Source organism: Lipophrys pholis (genome assembly GCF_963383615.2).
Source record: "Lipophrys pholis genome assembly, chromosome: 2".
Classification (NCBI taxonomy): domain Eukaryota; kingdom Metazoa; phylum Chordata; class Actinopteri; order Blenniiformes; family Blenniidae; genus Lipophrys; species Lipophrys pholis.
In genome coordinates, this window is record NC_137636.1 from 25,233,359 (window position 1) to 25,256,175 (window position 22,817).

At 40.6% G+C, this 22,817-nt stretch overlaps 1 protein-coding gene across 1 annotated transcript in view; it reads left to right on the top strand.

The window, feature by feature from the left end:
- dok4 (docking protein 4) overlaps window positions 1-21,403 on the top strand; it is a gene marked incomplete at both ends in the record, with an annotated part of 31,115 nt that extends 9,712 nt beyond the window's left edge. The window contains 7 exons of the mRNA XM_080458628.1: window positions 15,034-15,141; window positions 15,338-15,452; window positions 16,026-16,145; window positions 17,133-17,322; window positions 19,513-19,651; window positions 20,355-20,472; window positions 21,258-21,403. Of these exons, the coding sequence (XP_080314754.1) occupies window positions 15,034-15,141; window positions 15,338-15,452; window positions 16,026-16,145; window positions 17,133-17,322; window positions 19,513-19,651; window positions 20,355-20,472; window positions 21,258-21,403 (936 nt within the window). The remainder of the gene's footprint in view (window positions 1-15,033; window positions 15,142-15,337; window positions 15,453-16,025; window positions 16,146-17,132; window positions 17,323-19,512; window positions 19,652-20,354; window positions 20,473-21,257) is intronic.
- Between the last annotated feature and the right edge of the window lie 1,414 nt (window positions 21,404-22,817).

The window sequence follows — 22,817 nt, forward strand, 5'->3', positions numbered from 1 at the left end:
ATGCATTCCAGACTTTGTAATTAGTGGATACGAACAGAGTTGTTCTTAATGCATGACATCAGCATAGAAGTTGTGTTTGCACATCATTTCCAGTAATGACACATTCTTGGGTGATTCTGCCATATAGTTCATTTGCATCGTGGTCTTCTATGTTTCATATTCCCACCACTCACAATTCAAACCACCAGTCTCTGGCATGTCGCACAAAATATAGACTCTGCTCTGCAAAAACATATGTCAATGAGTATTTTCTGTTGATGCTCAAGTAATGAATTGTCTGGTGCTGCAAAAATAGTGATTATTTACAGTACATTAAAGTAACACTATTGCTTTGGCAGCACTAAGTTAGTAACTGGTTACTAGTATGCATCAGTCAACTCATTAATTCAGCAATGTTTCAGGTGTCGAATTTTTGTGTTTTTGTTTCAGAAGATTTTCATGTTTACATGGCAGCATTTTGAAAACAATGCCTATTACACCCAAAAAGTATGTAGTTTCCACATTGGGCCACTAGTGGGTACTGTTATTAGTTTTTTTAATTGAACCACACACACATGCGTGGAGACAAAAATATGCCTTGAACATTAAATCAATGGGAATACACGGACATTCGTGTGGACAGATGACCAAGTTGGATAGCTATTACAGGTGACTCAACTATAAAACTATCAGGACCCAGGTGAATGTGCCCTGGTGGTTATTGTCCATCTACTGGCGCATGTGCAGAAGAACTGTTTACCATGGCCATGGTGCACAGGCACAGTAGCAGCGTTTCAGAAAAGTTGTGTTTTCCCCCATTTACGCAGGGATGGAATTGGAACATTTTCAAAAAGTTGCATTGTCAGTGGCTCTGACCACCATTGCTGTGTAAACGGTTACTCAAAATGGAACCAAAGTTTTGCCCTTTCATTTGGTAGCGTTGCCGTGTAAATGGAGCCTCAGCTGTCTTGTATTCCTTCATAGATCTATTAGAACTATTAGCGTCATTTCAACTGCCACCATTACATTAAAATCCTGTTTTCCAGTCGAGTAAATAACCCTGACAACAACATTAAAGGCAGTTTTCCATGTGTTGTGCCTGTGTTAGGCGTAGGTCTACGATCCAGGTTGAAAAGGAGGTTTGAGACTTCCAGTGTGGGCTTGTCTGTCCAGTTTCCTGCTGCAGGATGAAGAAGTCCTGCTTGCTCTCAGTTCTGAAGTTGAACAGAGAGCTGAGCAGACATATGGTTATAGTGTCCACAGAGCTTCTGCATCCCTGTGAATGGTGAGCAGACAAGCTCAAGAAAGCACCTGAGAAGAAAGACATTGATCGTCATCGATTCTGTGATCACTGCCTTTGTTCAGAAGTCATGCATAACAGCTCTGACACAGTGTTGCCTTTGGTTATGAGCTCACGTTGTTCTTGTGATTGAAATGCATTGTAATGTTTTCATACATACAGTTCCCGGAAAGCTTCCAACAAGAATAGGTTCCCTGGTAGTTTCAACATGGTTCTCTGACATGGTGGAGTACAATGCTACAACCCATTTTATTCAGTGAGAGTGACACCATTTGCAGTTACAATGCAGCCTACATCTAAACTCACCATGTCTTCTCACTCATCTGTAAGTATGCTTTGCATACAGAAAGTGAGACAGCAGCATGTCCCTCCTGGCCTTCACTAAAGGATGTGTCCTCTTTCCAAACTCACACAGCTTCAAGCAGCACTGTTGGAAGACAGCACATTGATTGTGTGGTTGATCTCTCATCGTCACCAGCAGGCCACACAGTGACAACCTGACTGCCTTAATCAGACCCGTCTGGGAAATACTTATTTTGTGTCCAAGAATGTGTCCAACATCAAAAGGACGTTGTTGGGGATTCTTGCACATCAGCACTTCACTACAGTCATTGAAGTGACACAGCAGCACTTGTATGGTCTCAGACGTCTCAGACATTTGGCCGACGGCCCCACTCCTCAGGGGAGACATCCAGGGCAGCATCCTCCTGGGACCCAGCCTATTGTCATGCGACTGGATGTGTTGGCCTCTTGACAACTGGAACGGTCTTCCAACAACTGCTGCCAACAGTTTTGCCTGAATGTGCAGATGCTTTTCCTCCGTGAGTGGTCACTGCTGGATAACCCAGACTGTTGAGATTACCAGCAGTTTTGAAAGAGAGATGGAGGCCAGTGAGGCCACTGTTTGGCTTCACCATTCTCAGATTTGAACTTGTTTGAAGGTGAGGATCCTTTAGTGCCCAGACTGATGGGCTGGGTAGCAGTTAAAGAGACCTGGTCACTTCTCCGCTGTCAGTGCAGACACACAGTAATTGAATGTCAGTAGACACCAAGACATTTTTGAATATGAGTTGTGGTTTTGCAGAACATTAAAATCTCTACAGCTGATTTATTTCCTTTATGTTGTATTTAAAAGAATAGTAAACACTGAAACTGTGCCAGTGACTGTCCCATGTTAAATCACTGCTGAGGCAGGAGGGTTATCTAGAGTAAACAAAATGTGACACTATCTAAGTTTATAGTGCAAGTTGGAATGAATTGTTGTGGGAGGCAACTTATCTATGGGGATTATGTTGGTTTTACTGTATTCTGGATGTGACAGTCACATGGGCCAAGAGGAACTTCATTACAGTCACTAGTTACACATTTGTGTGTTGTAGGTTTTTTTTATAGTTCAGTGTAGAGAATAATGTAGGATTTGGAGTTTGTATGTCACATAATCATGTTTTTGTGAAAGAACTCCATAAAATCCATTTAACACAAGCACGTTTAACAGTGCACAGAACCAAAATCCTGAAATGTTTTCATCATAACAACTAGTTAATGCAAACACATACTCTATATTGATTCAACATTACCAGAAACCAATTTGTTACCAGTTTAGATATTGCTTGTCATCACCTTTATTTTTTGTCATTTTTGTTTCATGGTTGCTTTTCCCTCATACCTGTGCTTCTTAGATAACATGTTTTTTTTTTTTTATAAATTGCATAGATTGCTTAAAGTGATTTTAAAATGTAAATACAAATTTATGTAGTAAAGAATCAAACTACAATAAATCACAATGAGAATGAATGTAGGCCATCCAATATGAACAATGATTTGTTTTATGAGTTGAATATATCGTGGGTTTATTTTCTATGTCAATATGTTTTGGGGGGAAACAAACAATTAGATTTTTGTAAATATAAAATGAGCTTGTTGCTCATTCCAGTGGAAATTATGGAAAATGAAGCTTGAAAATGTAGGATTCAGTGTGGTGCCCTTAGTTTTTTCTTTATCCCAAATAAATCAGAAATAGGAGAAAGATGTGCAGTGAAACTTTTTTTATTTCCTCAAGCGCTCTCCCAGGAGGATCGACACCTTCCGACAGGCTGCCTGGCCACTTGTTATGCGCTCTATGAATGTTTCAGTTATAAGACAGTGTGCAGGGTGGAGCACAATTCCCAGATTTTAGGACCCGTCCACACAGCCGAGCCTCAGGTCGTCCCTGAGGGTCTTGAGGGACCTTTCATACTCACATGACAGCCTGTCTGCCCTACTGCCCTCAGAGAGGATGTACAGGAGTCCCCAAATGAACCCCAGTAGAGGGAGGATGATTCTGTTTTCTTTTCTTCCTGAATAATATGCCCACACTCATTCTGTTTCACTTTGAGGGACCCTTCTCATTGACATAATGCATTCAGAAGTAGTTTTCCCTTAAGAGTCTGTCTGTATAACAAAGTTTTCTCTGAAAACCATCAACTTTCATTGAGCTTTGACTGTTTGTTACAAGATAACAGCGTTAGGAGTCTTTGCAAAACTGGATTTTTTTTTTTAAATGGCTTCCACAGTGCAAAAACACTACTGCTATAAAACACTGAGTACTGCACATGCACTACAGTTGCGATCAATAGTTTTTCTGCACCTGTGTGAGAAGATGGACAACTGTGACAATTGCAGAACACAGAGTGAGTTCCCTGCTCACTCTTTTGAATTTAAAAGCACCTCTCCAACGAAGTGCATATTTACTAGTACATCAACCGAGGCTCATTTCTTCTTTACACCATACAGAGGGCCTTGAAGGACAGCTTAAAGGTGCTTGAATGTTTACAATAAAACTTTGTGCACAGACTTTCCAAAAAACTCAGCACCGGCTTGTGCTCTAGCATGCAAACGACTGTGTTTGCATTGTTTCTCATGTTCCCAAGTGTACAGCGATCATTATCAAAATGATGCTATCTGGATGTCACATATTGACATTGAAAGTAAATAAAATAAATAAATCTGGATGACTTTTCTGAAACAGAAATGGGAAAACAATAATGTTTTCAGCAAATTCTATCTAAATTCTTATTTAAAAAGGGCCCAAGTTATACTAATTGTAGGTCCGTGTATAATCCTAACCCTGATCCAAAATGAATTACCGAAAGCCAAACCTTATTTTCCTTGGCCACCTTATACACAAGTGTCAAACTCAAGGCCCATGGGCAAAATCCAGGCCCCCGTGTCATTTGATGTGGCCCCTGAGAACATCAAAATGACACTATCCTGTCTTGATATTGCAATGTTTTCATCTTGATGGTCAACTTTAGTTTTGGTAGTAAATAATTTAATTGAAATGGTAATGGCAAAAAATAGAAATACCTACGTGTCCAAAAAGAGCCCAAATTTCTTCTGAAAAAACATCTGAGTGAGGTGTAAGTTTAGCCTTCATCAAATAATGAAACTCTCCCACAATTAAAAGGCAGACTGCGGTCACCCTGGAATATGTTTCCAACATGGTTTCTTTATTTCTGTTCTTTGGTAATCATGTGGTGCTGAATGAAGAGAGGTATTCAAGCCTTTTGTATTTTAATAACAAACAGAAACATTTCACACAAACAATTATAAAGGTTGATTGCAAAGACACTTATTGTGTGATTAATCTTCAAATATACAACCGGCCCTTTAAGAACAACTATGACGTGGCTCTTGATGAGAATGAGTTTGACAACCTTGCTCTATAGATTGTAGATTCCCTCTCAGATCGTTACGGTGAAGCCGAATGGTGATGGATTGTTATTTAATTTGACTCTGACGTATTTGATTCTGGACTACATGTTGGAAACCTTTGACCTTGGGTGTCACAGAAGTAAAGTACACAGCATCGCCTGCTGTTAGAGCCTCAGTCTTTTTTCCTCCTGCCTGAGAATATTTGTGAGTAAACAAGTGCCACATATAAAAAGCTTATCGATCCACTTATGCTGTATGTATTTATTAAACCTACAGAGGAAAGATTTTATCAAGATGGGTTGAAGCAATAAACACAACTTCAGTTCCTTGCAACACACCAGCAATGTGGAAAAAAGTGTTGTGAGCAACTCCTCCGCAGCGAACAAACTCTACAATCTTTTTGAGCACTTGTTCAACAGTGCTAAGGTTCTACTTTCATAACAATCCTACAAAGCCCATGACCACTCTTCATTTTAACACCAATCCTCCCACGAGGGTCACAGAGTACATCTGCTAGTTAAACAGCGTGGGTGCTCCATTGAAAAATGACAGCCGCGCTGGTCTGAAACTCACAAAGACATCTGTACTGCCCTCACTGCTGCATCGGATTGAAAAGTGAAGCTAAGAGAAACTTTTAAGTTAGCAAAAGTTTTTGTTTCCACAGTTGAATTCACATCCGTTTTAAGATTTAAAGAAAGCATATCTTTACTGCGGAGTTCACTCAATGTTAATTTAACTAACTGAACAATATCAACGTAAATAACTCTCTGAGTTTCAGCGCACAAAGGAAAATAACCTGATCCTTCTCCAATCTGGCTCTCTCTCGCTTTCACCCTTCCACATCGAGCTGCTCTGCTTCACCTGTAAATAGGCTTCATATGCCTTGAGGGCATCATTATGTAAGCAGCCCTTTGAGACTAATGGGATAGCCTGCTCTGAAGAGCTGGAGCTCCCTGATCTGGCATTCGGCTTCACCTCTCCTGCCAGCGCCGCTCTCGCTGCAGGCGCTTCGACCTGCTCCTCCGCAATATCAGTGCTGAGCACAGGGCTACTGCTTCTCATCATTTGGAGCTCCTTTTTCTTGTATTAGAAAGAAAGAGCATTAGTGGTTATTAGGAGGGGGATTTTTCGGGGGTATTCGGTTCTGACAGAATTAGCTTTGATCTTTTTTTCTCTCTCTGCTCGTCTGTAAAATCTTGGTACACGTTGGGATGATTCAAGAAAAGAAGAGGCCAGCACTGGTCACTGCTGGGATTTTATAAAGCTGTTTTCTGTAATTGCTGCTGTGCAGGAAAATGTTTTAAATGCACACATGAATGATCATAATATGTATGCACAGGTGGCCATTTTAACAACCGATGCCTTCATCACAATAAATATGTTTTCTTCCCAGATGGTCATTAAGGCTCATTTGGGGATTATGAAGCTGCTGAGATATTAAACTGTGGACTGGCATCACCTAGTTAGTAGTTATTTTCCTGTGAGAAAGAAACCAACTGGACAGCTGAATTAGGTCAGAACATGACGGTTTGAGCAAGCTGCTGTAGGGCCGACAGATCAGATCAATGTTTTATTTTTATTTCTATCAAAGAATGCTAATGTTATTTTTGTAAGATCTCAAGGAAAATAGATCTATCATTTTGTTGAGCACAGGAGTTCAAAGACTCCATGGACATGATAGATAAATGAAGTTGCGTGTGTGAAAAAGCCTTTGCCTCCGTTGTGTTTCGTTACTTTTCGGACACGTTTACAAGACGTTTCAAATGTAAAGGTATTGTAGCTGACCCCCTAAAAATGAAGAAAGTGTTGCGGTCACACTCAGTCGTGTTAATGGGGCCTTATTTTAAGTGGCACATAGTGCCAGTACCTGCTATGTGCTTTTCTCCAAGATCACCTTCCCAAAGACTTTGTTAGAAACTGAAGAGAAACTACTAAACTATTTTCTCCTTCCCCTGATGTCCTTGAACGACAGTACTGGTACCCTGCAGCAATGGGTATAATAAACTATATTCTATCTAGATATACATTACATGATCATTGCAGATAGCATTATGTATATTCTCAATATCATCCAAAAGTCACTTCTTATTTTTTTATGAGCTGAAACTTATTTGTTAAATGAAAAGAAATAGTTACTTCGGTATTAATTTAGTATGTCAGCTGGGACATTTTCATCAAGCCTGAAGGCAGTCTGCTCCTCATTTATCATATCGACAGCACACACATAACAAAACTTCATTAACTTGGCAAAAGAAAGTTTGATGAGTGTTTTAAACTTGATGTAGTTATTTTCCGTACATCACATGCTCTCCTACACTGTAACTGTCCGCCTGAAACTGACCAGAATCCTTCTATAAATATATAATAAGAATGAAATTGGAACGATAACACAATAGATGGTCAGAACATCACTGCTTTAGGCCCTTCTCCTCCCACACATGCACTTTCCAAACTACAGGGTCACTTGTCCACCTACTCTATGTCTTGACAGCCTGATAGAGTCTGCAGAGGGAGGAGGTCTGGGTGGGTGAACGGCTCAGCACAACATCGGACATTTTAAGAATAGACTGGTAGGATAGAATAGAAGCTAAAGGGACTTATTCAGATCAGTTCCAAAAGTTTTTACAGAATTTTACCCCCAAAAGTGTCCATACTTCCTTTTGGCATTATATGTGTTAAAGTTGTATGCTACCCAGAGATAGAAAAAAAAAAGAATTTTTTTAAACGACAATCTTGGAAGTTGTGATTTCTACAATAAGTAGATGTACTGTACATTCTTTCAATGCTCATATGTCTGGAATATTGATTAACATTGAATTAAAACAAAAGGATAATAAGTAGAGTAAATAAAGGTTTTTGTAGGTAGTTTGATGCCGTTTTTATTTTCTGTATTATCTGTGAATGTGAGTGTTCAGTGTTGTGAGTATTAATATCATATTTCGCTTTCTGTGTCATTGATTTCAATAGAAAGATTAAAAAAAACATTGCTCACAATGTAGTTTTCTTTTTATTAAAATAGCATTAAAATCATTGTTTTCACATGTGAAAACAATGTGTTCCTGTTCTTCACTTATATCAGCTAATATAGGCCTTATTTTTGCCTCAGGTTGTGTTGGAAAGCTTCTCCTCTATAATCAGAATATGGAGGTTCTTCTTTTTTTTTTAATGCAGTGGAAGTAGGAACATAGGAACACTGTGATGTTGTGGTTAGTGGTCCAGCTTTACCGTGATAAGATCACTTGAGTTTGCATGTTCTCCCTGTCTGTGCACAGTTTCCACAAAAGTTCCAGATTGCACCCTTCCTTTGACCAAATGTCATCTGGGACTGGCTTCAACAAAAGAATTGTTGGTATGAAAAGAGGCACAAACTGTGGTGCTGTGTGCACCCATGTGGAAGCTGATCTACTGAGGGGACATGACACCACATACTGGCGTTCAGCATGTTTACCTTCTCAAATATGAAATATGGAGCTTCTCTCCCAGAACTCATAGATTACTGGGTGGTGGTGGTGTTGATAGATTAATGAGCCATACTTGCTGTATTGGGATTTACTGCCTCTGAAAATGCTTGCGTTGTTTATTGTTCTGTTTCAATGAAAAAGTGGTATCAACCAGCAAAGCCTTTAGCATTGATCTGGTGTTATTGTGAGGAAAGTTATTTTGTCATCCGGCTCCCCACGACTTTTGACTGTGGACTTTATACTAAGTTATGTTTTTGGTATTTTACTTAAATTCAGTGCTTCTTTTGGCACATGATGTCACTCAGGGTTTTATTTATAATGTACAGTTTTTTAAATCAGACCCTTAATTGAGTCTGATTATTAAAAGCAGACCCTCAATTGGGTAAAGTGGAATTAGATGTTTTTTGGGGGGTTTTTTCTGCAGGAGAATGTCTGATTTCTTTGTGGCTATAGATGGATTCTACATGTTCTATCTCGTCATTTCACAGCTAGATGGATGTCCCAATCACTGTTGCTGTCTCTTTTATGTCTCGCGCAAACTCTCTCCTCTGGAGTTTTGCGAGCAATCCACAGCATCTTGTATTCCCACATTTTATTGTCAAAATTACTCCATTAGGCCTTTGTGTTTTCCTCTCATCTGTTTTGTTTCATTTTCCCCTCCTTGAAGCCTCTCTGCGTTTCATTTGACACAAGTTGATTGGCTTTTTTATTATGAGGCAATTTGCAACAGCTGCTACGTGTGTGTGTGTGTGTGCGTGTGTGATTGCATGCGTGCATGTGTGCGTGTGCGCATGCGTGTGTGCTTGCGTGTGTGCGGCACATTAACTACTGTTGCTGATTTAAGCACCATGGATGTTTTAGTGAGAGTTGTGAACATAAGACACTCAGGGCCCGTCGACTGGACAATGATTCTAAGTGGAAACACAAAACTTTCATTGCGTTTGGTTTGTCCGTGTACACAACAATGGTTCACAATTCATTGTGTGCCTTCAGAAAATGTAGGACAAAAATAGAATTTGCATATGAGCGAATATAACGGTCTCCGTCATTCAGTAGAATTCTTCCTTCGGCTTCCACTCCCAAGCATCAGTTCTTATCGCTAAATTTCTTCAACCATATTCCCTTGTCCAACCTAAATGTGCTGAGTCGCACATTCTGGTCTTAAAACCTGTGGTGATCAAGCCTTCAAGACTGTAGCAACCTAAATAATGCTTGTACCTGCTTTTTCATGGTCATCCAATGCTCTCTAAAGTCTGGCCGGTGGTAATGTGCAGCGTCAGCGTATTTCGTAAATTACCTTTTTATTTAGTTTTCTTGTTCTTTTTGTTGATCTTCCCTCTTTTCGCTGGAGGAAACATACAAGAACATCTGTTCAACCTGTTGGAGCTTTAGAATTTAAACAGCGATCATCACAGCGCCGGCTGAGGGAAGCAGCAACTACGAGCCCCACAGTGAGAGAAATACACATGACAGCACAGAGGAAGGATGGAGAAGACATACTGTGGCACAGGCTATCACAAGAAATAGGAGAAAGACACCAACATGTGTTTACTGTTTTTTTCCTACTTCTTCCACTTTGTTGAACGGTGGTGTTGAGAACAGGAATATATCAATTTGAATTTACATTGGTTCCATTGCAGTTTCACCTTGATGAACGTAAACCATGGCAAAGCTCATGTGTAGAAGATTTTCTAGCGAGAATGTAGAAATCTTGCAATTTGCGTTCAGTGTTAGTAGCTTAGACAAATAAAAATGGCCAAATCTGAAAGCTTATGGACTGTGAATGCACAGATATGAATTGTTGATTAACCATCTCAGTGACATTAGTGACAGACCGGTCCATTCTTATATGATTTGATTTCGACAGTGTCAACAAACACTTGCAGCCTCCTGCTGAACCCCTTCTCCTCACTTGGCTTTCAGGGATCTGGAAGTTTTACATGGTAAGGGTATAAAACAGGAAATGATTATCCTATATTCTGTCATAAGCTGCACATATCTTCCTCTTTCAAGCCACTCTCTCCTTTCACTTAGCCCTTCCTCCTCTTCATCTTCTCTTTTCTGGTATCTGCTCGCCATCCCGTGTTTGAAGTAATCAGCTCTCAGCAGACGAACAAGCTGTGAGCAGCGCTAAGTGAAGTTAAAAAGAGGAGACAGAGAAGGAGGAGGCGGATAGAAGAGATAATTGCTCCCTTCTCGTAGCTTCACACATGAAGCTAATGTGAGAGTGATGGGAGTTACACCGAGTCCAGTGGGGTTTGCTCGCATGAGGGATATTCATCCAGGCATATTATTAGTATAACCTTGAAGAGCTGCGACAGCAAGGAGGATTAAATAGATACAGGTGCATTTGTTTTTCTTTTCACACATTTGTCCTTCACCTAGAAGCTGCAGCAGCTCGGCGGTGTTTTTCTGTGTTTTTGAAGTATTTGTACTTGCACACCTGGAATAGTACTTAAAAGGAGAAATGGTGATCATGGACTGGAAATTACTTTAAAAAACAAGCTGCATAGAAGAAGACAGAGCCGTGAAACAACTATGTTGAATGGATGAAAGAAAATTGACAAAGTTTGCATGTTTTTCTTCTGCGTGCAAAGGGTTTTATCTGCAGAACATGCATTTGACCAGAATCTTTTACAATCGCTGAAATGCTTGCAAATAGAAAATTCCAACCAAGGGACGTTTTAAAGGGTTTTCTTTTTTTTTTAGATTTAATCATTCCTGCAGCCTTGTTACAGTCATTTATTTGTGACAAAAAAAGTGGAAAACTGACCAAAATTACAAATATATCCAAGTTTATAACCTATAAATCTGTGTGAACTGGATTTATTTCTCACTCTTTCTGTGAGGATTTATAACACCTCATTCAGCACTTCTAGTGTGTGCATGATTCCTAACTTCAGGAGACGGTCTCACATCCATTAGCAATAGCATTAACATACCTTCCAGTTTCACAAAAGGAGAATTTGAGAATTAATTGTGATTATTAATCACATCAGCAGCTTCGGCACAGGCCATGGTCTTGTAGACGCTGCCCTATGGTTTGGTTTGGTTTGGTTTGGTTTGGTTTGGTTTGGTCTGGTCGTCTGACCTCGGTCAGAAACTCAAAAAGTCATCACTCCAACAACAGGACGAAATCAATTTCACTCACACAGCTCACCACCTCGTTCCCACAAGGATCCCATGGTGATAAAAATAAAACTCAGGGTCTCAGCAAGTGTGTCGTTTAAAGTGACATTGGCAGCAGACTGGCTCTGTATGGAGTCAGACCTCCATCATAAAAAGAGTGACCGTACACGGAGCAATTCAGTGATGCATGTTGGGATTTTAATGTGAGAACATTCCTTCAAAAATTATTTTTCATAATTAAGACAATAGAGTTGACACACTATTTTCATTTTACATGTACTGTGCGTGTTCCACAGCATTTGTAATTTTTATAAAGATATCTGGGAATGTGTTTACATACATATTCAAACTAATGTGCATTTACAACATGTTTTTAGAAACTGAGGGTAATTTTAAACCACCGCTTAACCTCAAAGGCGTGTTTATCTCCTGTGGGAGGAAACCAAAATACTAAGAGAAAATGCATACACAAGGAAAACTCACATACATCCAGATTTAAACCCAGGACATACGTGATGTGAGGCAAGATCACTAACCATTTCAGCACTGTACAGCCAAAAGGGAATTTACAAAACTAATGAAACGATCAAATGAACCTAAAACCGAAACATGGGTGATTTATTTAAAGGAGTGTGTAAATTAATGTTGGTAATGCCACATTTTGTTTAAGGACACAGTGTACAACCAATAATGTCATTATTTTGGAAGAGATTCAATTCAATTCAATTCAGTTGAATTCTATTGACACACTGAATAAAATATAATAAATAGATTTGAATGTTAAAGAATGAAAATGATATAAGCAGGTTGCTTTACCAGTGTGTGTGTGAGTGAGCGATCATGTCGGAGCAACAGTGAGAGATGCGGGGGATCGGAGCAGGTCGAGCTTCGGTACAAAGAGCTGTACATGTATTGAGTTAATGGCAAGTAAATGCTACAGGTGCTGAGCATGAAACCGAGTCCCGTGTCCTGCTTCCCGACTGCTGTGAATAGAGGGAGTTAACCCTGGAAGCTGAGGACAGCAGAAGTTAGTCTCCCCTGTGTCTCTCGACCACGGTCTGGAGGCTGGTCCAGGAGAGACAAACTTCTGTAATTGAACCATAAAACTGTCCACACAGAAACAAAATACCAACCTGATATGAAATGGGCACTGCAGAGTCCGGAGTACTGAGTTGTCTCCCAGCCTTACCTCCTCACAGCTGCGATCCATCTCTCCATTCTCTCAGGGTTTGGGTGATCAAATGAGAGGTATGGACAGCTTATTTGGGCCATCCTTGTATTGACAGTTTTCCAATGGAGTAATAAGTTATTATATGATTGAAGTAGCATTAAAATTTTATTTTCAAAATTGAATAACTTGAGCCAAAACTATAATAATACATAATGCGGCTGCATTTTTTTTTATATAAACATTTTTTTTGCAGTTTGCTGATCAAAAAAAGATATAGTGGATGGCACAGTCATCGTATTCATTCATTGTTAAACAACACTATGAAGCACTCTCTCAGTTATGGTTGTAAATGATCTTTTGTTGTTTTATTACACTATTAGAAAGTTTTTTGCACTTTTGGCTTTATTCCATAAATAATTGCCAGAACTGTTGTTGGCCATTATTTCATTACTGATGGCTGCAATCAGGTTAAACCAAATATAAAAGCAAAAGTATGCTGTAAAACAAAATGCATCAAAGTAAGTAGGTAGCTTTGATCAGGTGGGTCTTCGTTTGGGATTTAAAGATGGTCTGGGACTAAATGTGCCTGCTTATGATCCAGAGACTCTGATCCCGCCTCAGGCACAGTGAGTCTGATGGATGAAGCAGACCTGAGGGTCTGGGTGTGAGTGGTACTGTGGAGGAGGTCTGAAGGGTGGTGGAAGAAAGAGTTTGTGAATAGCTTTGAGTGTACGGAGCTACACTTTTAAGTCGGTACAGTATTTGATGTGAAAACCATGACGTGTGATGTGATTAGTGTCCTGGTGATGATTTGGGCAGCAGCTCTTGACCGCGGGCGGCTTGTGAATGAGTTTATGGAGGAGACCAAAGAGAAGTGAGTCGGTGGAGTTATCCAGGCGGGGTGTGACTGAGGTGTGGACCTCAGAGTTGATAGTGAGAGTAAAGTTTGATTGATGTTTCATAGATGAAAGAAGCTGGACCCAAAGTGCCAGAAGTTGAGGAAATGTTAGAAGTACAGTGTTGAAGGATGAAAATTAATTAGCTAAGAAGCGCGTCTCTGATATCAATTTCCAAACGAGTCTTTGTGTTGGTATTGGCACATTTCCATCAAGTTGGCGGAAACATTTTCCACTTTTTCCATTTTCACATGACAGGTAATTTTCATGTGGAGTTGATAAAATGCAGAGAGAGCAGCCAGTTCACTGAAAATGGGAGGTAATTTTCACTCCATTACTCTGGAGGGGGTGAGAAAACACTCATAGAAGAGAGTTGGTTTTTTTTTAGATTCCTGTCCACATCGTTGAATGTTGTGTGGCACCGCCGCACTTCAGATTTGAAATTGGTGCATGCACCACACTTTGTGTCCATTATGTGCAAATGTGATGTCGTTCAGCTGGGAAAACAGACATGGAAAACATGAGGTCCGTTAGAAAGAGTTGAGACTACCGCATAAAGAATGACTGTTGAAATCAGTTTTGATCCAGTGGGACTGTAGTTTTTGGCTGAAATCAGATGATTTGAATTTCCACTCACTCGTATTTAATGTGAGAAACTGAAAAGGTTTTCCAGTTGGGCACCAGTTCACTATATCAACACTTACATTTTGTTGGTTTGAGAGTCTTCAGACAAACTACTGAACTACGTATGTCCTTTTGTGTTGGTTGGGATTGACTCCAGCACGATGTATGGATGGCCCAGTCTGCATGTGCAACAGTTCAGATATGTCAGTGTCCTATATATATTGCATATATCCTAGTCAGTGTCAGTGTTTTGACTAAGATTTAATTTGGGTTTCTGTTTCACTACATTGTCTGCTAAATGGTTTGAGAAGTGAGTTAATCTCCTTTATGTCTGTACTACCCCCGATCAAGTAAATAAACTGCATTCAAAAGCACAAAAACATTTTCCTGCTGGTGTTTTTCAGAACAATTACACCCGAGATACTTTTTTTTTTTTTTTTTAATGAGTTCATAATTTTGTTTTGACAAATGAACAGAAAGTGCAGCGAGTCTATTTTGGAATTTTCCTCTTTTAAACCCAGTAACAGTCACAGCTCGTTCCCTTTGCATAATTCTTGTTTCACCCTCAGGATTTGCAGACTCTGCCACCTGCCACCTGCCACCTTGTCTCTTTTTTTATCTGGGTTGTTTTTTTTTTGTCACATTCTCAGATTTCAGTGCATCATGACTGATAATGATGACCTGAGATACACAAGTCCAAAGCGATCTGTCTCAGTAGGTTGTGTGTTTGATGCACAGTGATAAACTTAGAAATGATTTGCACACACTTCTACTTTACAGATCTATAGGCGTTGCTGGCTCGTTTTCAAGAAGTCATCGAGCAAAGGACCTCGTCGTCTGGAGAAATACCCCGATGAGAAGGCCGCCTACATTAGAGTCTGTCCCAAAGTAAGTGTAGACCTTATGTAGGTGGGCGCAGGACAGGTGTACAGTGTTCATACGGAGAAAAGTGCAGATGGCTCACAGGCATGTTTAGTTTCTCTACTTTCCAGGGACAGAACATTGACTTTAATCTCACGCACACTTCCTCTCTATGTTTAATAATCTACCCTGATTCCCTCTGCGTCGAACCCTTTTCTCCCAGGTGACAGAGATTAGCAATGTCAAGAATATCACGAGGTTGCCGCGGGATACCAAACGACAAGCGGTCGCCATTGTGTTCACGGATGACACTTCACGCACCTTCACCTGTGAATCAGGTAAGATGTGGACGAACTCTCATTCGGCCAAATGTAGCTGATAAGCACATGAAGCAAACAAAACCCCCCATAAGCATGATGGACCAAAGTGTCTGTCTTTCACTTTTTATTGACCTCTGTCTCTTATGTTTCTGTATCTCACTATTTCTATGTCTCTCTCATTGTGCCTGTTTGTCTTTTCTCTCTCTGTCTCTATTTCTGTCTGTCTGTCTGTCTGTCTGTCTCCTGTTCCTCCCTCTGTGTCTGTCTCCTGTTCCTCCCTCTGTGTCTGTCTCTCACCCTCTCTCTGTATCTGTCTCTCACCCTCTCTCTGTATCTGTCTTGTTGCCTGTTGGCTGAATCTGAATCTGTCCATTTCTCTTTGCTCACTTTTCCTTCCCTTCGTCTCACTCACTCTCCCTCTTTTCTGTCTCTCTTTGGGTCTTGCTGTTGCCTTTTATGTATGTCTTCTGATTTGTCTTTTTGACTCTCCCCGTCTTTCTCATTATGTTTGGTTGTCTCTTACTATTTCTCTGTCTTTCTGTCTCTGGTCTTGCTCATTTTTCCTTCCCTCTCTTTCTCTCTGTCTGTCAGAGCTGGAGGCAGAGGACTGGTTTAAGACCCTGTCGATCGAGTGTCTGGGGACGCGGCTCAATGACATCAGTATGGGCGAGCCCGACCTGCTCGCTGCTGGAGTGCAGTGTGAACACACAGGTCCTACACACGCGCACACACACTCACGCTCACACAAAATCAAACACTTAGAGTATGTAGGTCCCGTCTCAGCGGGCTGTTTAAGCTTCTGCTATAAACCTGTGGTAACTCTCCATTTAACAGAATCTATAGAGTTGGGAGTTGTTACAGCTTCCTCTTTGCATTGGGGGTTTTTGTCTGAGAGAGAAAAACATTACATGTAAAGATGTAAAGTGACTCATGCATCTTTTGAGACAACGCATTAGATTGTTCAAAGCTGTTGAAGGTCAAGAGCAACTTTTAGAATGTTTTTATATATTTTCATTTCCTCAAAATGTTTGTCTTTATTTGTCGGAAATTCCAAGTTCATCCAGATGTACAGTATTTTCCCATCTAAAAATCATAAATGCCTCGGAAAAGATATGTTTTATGGTACCAGTTTAACTCGATGTTTCATGTCAACCGACACTTCTAGTCTAGTGAAGCTGTTCTTACACAAGCTCTTTCTGAGTTGAAATAAAAATATTACTGCACATTTCATTCACACAAGCTGCTTCTGTAGCAGAGCCGTATCCACCAGTAATTATGACCGTCAAGACACGTCTGTGTGCTAAAAAAACAACATTAAAATACAATTTGTGCGGTCATGGCACATTGGAATCTTGAGGTTCCTGAAGCTGCTTTGAGTTTACTGTTGGGATAGTAATATAAAGAGGACCAAGCTTTATTTCTTATCCTCCATAACACTGAAATCAGCTTGGATTTATTGTAAAGCAGAAATATCGTGTTCTGAAACTGGCAGTGAAGCACCCCTGGTATTACACACCCGTTTAACTTTCTCATCTGAACAAGCTTCTTTGAAAGACTAAAGAAAAACGTGCATAAGGAATTACAGCGTCCCAGAAAAAGGCATTTACCCAGGCTAAGACTGTCAGACTCCGGTGCCTGGTCACTGAGGTGAAGTGTCTTACTCGAGCGACTCATTCCTTTGATTCTTTGTCTCGTCAGAGCGCTTCAACGTGTTCCTGCTCCCCTGTCCCAACCTGGACATCTATGGCGAGTGCATGATGCAGATCACCCATGAAAACATTTACCTGTGGGACATTCACAACCCTCGCACCAAGCTGGTCACCTGGCCTCTGTGCTCGCTCAGGCGCTACGGACGCGACGCCACCAGGTTCACCTTCGAGGCCGGACGGTGAGGGAGATGTCTGAATAAAACATGTCCTCTGATCAAAACCAGTCACATTTTATACCAAGGTGTAACACACCTCGTCTATAGCAGCTGAATGCATGCGTACGTGCGTGCGTGCGTGCGTGCGTGCGTGTCAGTCAGTTAGTCTATGGTCAATTCAAGGATACCTGTCTCTCACTGGCTGTGTTTGGCTGAGTTCCATAAAGAGATTGATTGAATAGATTAGTCGATGAATCAATGCTGTGCCCGGCCTCCTTATCTTCTCCTCTTTGATAAAACCTGACCATGACTGGGTCAGCAAGATACATAGTGGTCTGTGTAGGTTTGTGTGTGTGAGAGAATGATTGTGTTATAGTGTATGACCAAGTGAGATAGCAAGAGAGCCCCCTGGCTGTTGATGTGTAGAATAATTTGTAGTTTATTCAGAGTGTACACTACCTGCACTATTCAAACCTAATGGAAACGTAATGGAACTCACCTTGTGAACTATTATTGAATTGACAATCAGAAAATAATAATAGATATTACAAGAAAATCCAAGAGAGTAAACTGATTCTTATCAATTTGGGCTCACGTTAATTTGTTGGATTGCAGAATGAAAGTCAGTGTGTCTGGATTAAGACTTGTGTATATGTGATTGAATATTTGTGTGTCTGATGATATTTGGGTGCGCATGCTTATATTCGTGCACACACAGATTAGTTTGTGTGTCTGTAACTGACTGATGCCCACAACGTCTGTAAACGCCCCTTATCCACTGCCAGTGACGGCAGCGCAAAGCAACCTCTCTGACAGAACCTACAAGTCTAGACTGAGGGCAAACAAAACCTGGACCTACAAACAAACCTCTGTCCTGTCAGGAGAGAAGCAAAAACCATTTGTATAAGCAAAAAGAAGAGTCGACTGAGAGGCCTGAGGTGGACATGAAGACAGAGACATTTATAGTACAGCTCCGCGAAAGAACACTCAAATCTCATTGTGCACACACAAAGCCAATTACATGCGGTGAAACGAAATTACACTCACACAAATTAGATTGTGAATGGCCCCCCTTTTGTTATGCACACACAAATATTGGTATATATACACACATATTGTATTACAGACACACACCAAACAGTGCACTCAGAACTCCAAACACTTCAACTAAATTCTTACCACATCCTATTATCTCATCCACTCAGATCAGTGTGCACACAAATCTAACACATATTTCTTTAATCACACACAGATCAGATGATACACCACAGAAAAGTCTGATGACACACATGTGAATTGAAATTATTCTGCTGCATTATCCCAAAGCCAAAACATGGAAATGTAGATAAATGATATGAATACTTGTTTTAATTTATCTGTTGTCTTCAGAGCTTTTTGCATGTAGTTCACAGTAGTTTGTATTGAACAAGAAAAATTTGCTAAGTTTCATATTATGGTCATATTAATTGTTTCCAAATGGTTGTTTCAAGCTTAAAAGAATAATGCCTGCACACATTTATGTCATCACAAAAAGATTTATTGATTTTGTCAGGATCCTTTTTGGGTCTGTGGATGAACGGAACACAAACAAGTCTGTGTGTCTCTAAGTTGGTTTCCGAGTTTTGGATATATTTATAGATTTACAGCATTTACAGTATTGTGTTGAATTTTCATTTTGATACTGCATCTAATTTCTATATTTTTTAATGATTTGTTGGAATGAATGGACTTTAGTCTGAACTGATTGATGGATATAAAACATGTATATTGATAAATTTGTTCATTTTGATTCTTCTGAGCCTTTCTGTGTAGAATCTGCATGTGCAGATTTTCTCCATGTTTTCCAGTTCCCTTGGCTTATTGGGTCAATTTGCATCTTTTAGTTGCCTTTAGGTATATGCGTACTTGTGTAATTTTGTGGACGTCTGTGGTTGTCCAGTTAGTCGCTGAACTAAATGTCTGTTTTTATCAGCTTGTGTTCACGCTGGTTTATTGTGAAGTAATCCAATGGTGTCAACGCAAAGCCAAATAGAGTTAAGGCTTAAATAAAGTAACACCAAGATTGTGTGGTACTTCTAAACGTCTTAAGTGTTTCTTAATCTTTTCTGGAGTTACAGATAACCCAGAGACGAATACCTGAAGTTTTAATCCAGACAGTAGAAAGGGCTCATATTTCCATACCGCTCAGATTGAACAAATCTCTGTTTTGTGTAGGATGTGTGACAGCGGCGAGGGTCTCTACACCTTCCAGACCAGAGAGGGAGAGCAGATCTACCAGAGGGTTCACTCCTCCACACTGGCCATCGCTGAGCAGCACAAGAAGGTCCTGCTGGAGATGGAGAAAAACAGCAGGGTGAGACTCGCTCTCACAATTTATCCTCATGGACTAAAGAAAAATAAAACCCTGATTCCAAAGATGTTGGGGTCTAATGTGTAAAATGTAAACAAACACTAAATGCACTAATTTGTAATTCTCAATAACCTGTAATTTATCATAAATAAAGTATCACACGTTTAAATTAAGACACATAACCATTAATTTGTAAGTAACTGCAGTAAGAAGCTCTAGAATTGTCAGGACAACCGTAAGCTGCCAAAGTGAGTCGTGCTAATAAAAAAAACACCAGTGGAGCGACATTTTATAGGTAATCAACAGTTGAGTCACCTGATATGGTATAAAAAGAGCAGTTTAGACAGGCACAGAAGTGAAGAGAGCAAACTTCGATTTATCAATCAGAGCAGAAATGTGAAAGATTGAGATAAATGTTCCTCGTTAAGACTTCGACGTTCTACCATACAAAATGTTTACAGATGATTTAATGAATGTTAGGAGCAACAAAGTGAATCCTGCCTCACAGGACTTGTTGGGCTTTGGTTCTGTACATTACCAGAACCTCAGGCAGGCAAAGTTTTGCAGCTGGACAGTTGAAGTTAAACTCAGCAGCTGAAAACTCTCCCAGATATATTTTGATGCAGTGCGTTGTCTTCCAGATGTCTTCCAGTTTGCCAATGTCTTCATAGTATCAATCTCACTGAATCTATGATTCTGTTTCCAGTTACTGTCCAAGGGTTCAGAATCTGGCTCCTACCCTTGCACACCAACTGCCATCCTGCCACGATCTGCGTACTGGCACCACATCACTGGAAACCAGAACGGCATGGAGCCAGGCAGCGGTAGGCCAAACACCTGCCTTTAAATGACTTTTGATTGTGCTTGGACCTGACTTTAATTCTTAATGAACTTCTTGTACACACTATTTGGAGGCCAGAGAGGTTTCACTGTGACTCCTGTATTTATTTCCTTCTGGAGTTAAGCTCAACTATTACAAATCAAACAATCACGTCAGTGGATCTGAACAATCGTCCTGGACCCATTTGAGAGGGAACCAGTGATCACAGGACAGGCTGGGGCTTGGCCTGTTCTATTGTTGTCAAATTTAGATTCACACATATCAAAGAAAATCATAATAAGACACTCTAATCGGACACTGGCTATTCGCTTCTGAAGGCTCAAACTTTTCTGTCCACCAGCTTTTGGCCTCTCTGTAATGATTTGACAGTATAGAGATTGAAGAGACGCTGCAACTTTTCTGCAAAAGGGCAATCTATATGGTAGGGGGGCTCAAAAAGATTGGAAATGAAAGTGTCTATTCTGGCCTTGTGTAATGAATTATTCCTAATTTAATTCTCAGCCTCCGAATAAATGCTAATGATTTTTAAGTGGTTTGAGATCAAATGATCCTTTTTACAAGCAAGGATTGGCCAAAATTGTATAGTTTACCTTTACCGATCAATCTCTTAGTGTGAACAAAGACACAATGATTAGCTCACGTTGTTAATTGACAAGGTAGTGAGGCTTTTTTCAAATGTTCGTACGCAAACCGACCTGCTCCCGTAAACCTTTCAAACACGGAGCTTTGGGGAGTTTTTGTGACGGCAGTTTCCTGCTCTGTTTGCAGGCGACCCTGCAGACGACGAGCTGCTGTCCACCCGCCTGCCTCTGAACCACCACGCCACGCTGCCCCTCGCACATGCACACACGCAGTCCCAACCGCACATACACACAAGCTCCCCAACACACTACCCCACCTACCCGGGACAGTGACACACACAAGACTTTGAAAAGGAGGCCCGGACACACACACACGCACACACACACACACACACACATACACAAACAGACATATATACACACATTCCCACATGCATGCAGGCACACACACTGAACGACACACACACTCCTTGGATGAGCTGAACAGACCAACATTACACCTCACAGGACGTGTCGTCGGCGCAGCAGACACTGGCCACCTCGAATGCAGAAAGTGACGGCGGAGCAGACCGAGCTTCCCTCCATGACTGCACCTCCCCGTGGTAGACGAGGAGATTAAAGCTGAGAAGCCCGGAGGACCGAGGAAAAGCTCTCAGTATGCTTTAAACACACCGAGGTTGTCTGAAAGATGTGGTGAAGAGCCATAAAGATTGTCGGGACACTTACATTGTATTCACTTCATATCACCAGTTTTCTTTCTTAATGTAGATGTTCATAAAAGGCCAAATTAGATCCGACTTTAATAGAGTAGCATTTTGCTTTGTTAGGTACACTCATCAATAACCTCACAATTTTTATGTATTTTATCAGAAAAGTTCAAAAGAGGTTGGAAGACATACAATCTAGGAATGTGAACATTGAATTTTGTACTAGTTGTTTTTGTTGGCTAATTAATGATCAATAATGATCAAATGGTATACAGGAAAAAAAATAAGAATTAAAACACAAATCTTGATATAGCAAATGAAATAGAAATCATATTTTCCACCCCACCTTTTAATGAGGCCATTCAAGACACTTTCAGCGTGCTTTATGACAAGCTAGGTCATAAATGGTGTTTAGCGGCAAATCTATATTGTAATGTAGCTACCTGCCTAGATTGGTAGTTTTTTTTAGTAGGTTATTTATGAAATGCAAATTTTTTCGACCAAATTTCCACACTTTTTTTATATGATGAGTGTACAGTAGGACACCCCCTGGTGGATCGGATGTTCAAGACCGCTGTGGGATTACTGTCAGCAGGTGTCGGCAGGTGTCGGCAGGTGTCGGCGTGCCGGATGAAACACTGTGTGGACCGGAGCTGCACGGAGCCTTAAAAGGAACCACATGGACTGAACTATGACTCCAAACACACCCGGGATTGGCTGTGTAGAAGGCCCCCGATGTGCCGGCTTCAGCCGACACACATGTACTGAGAACAATTTCATTGTTTGTCCACGTCTGGACCGATGCCTTTGATTTTGATGGAAAGTGTTTGCTGAGGTCCCAGACTGAGGGATGAAACTGTGATTGGATTTTTAGTTTAATTTTATTTTTTTCTGTGAAGTGGCTCCTGCACTAAAGCGGATCATCACAGTCAGAGCCTCAGACTTTCTCTGGGATGTATCCGATTACACTTCCAAGTATCCACATGCTTGTATTGAGCTGTATTTGCACAAACCTGTTATTGTCATATTATTTATGGGTC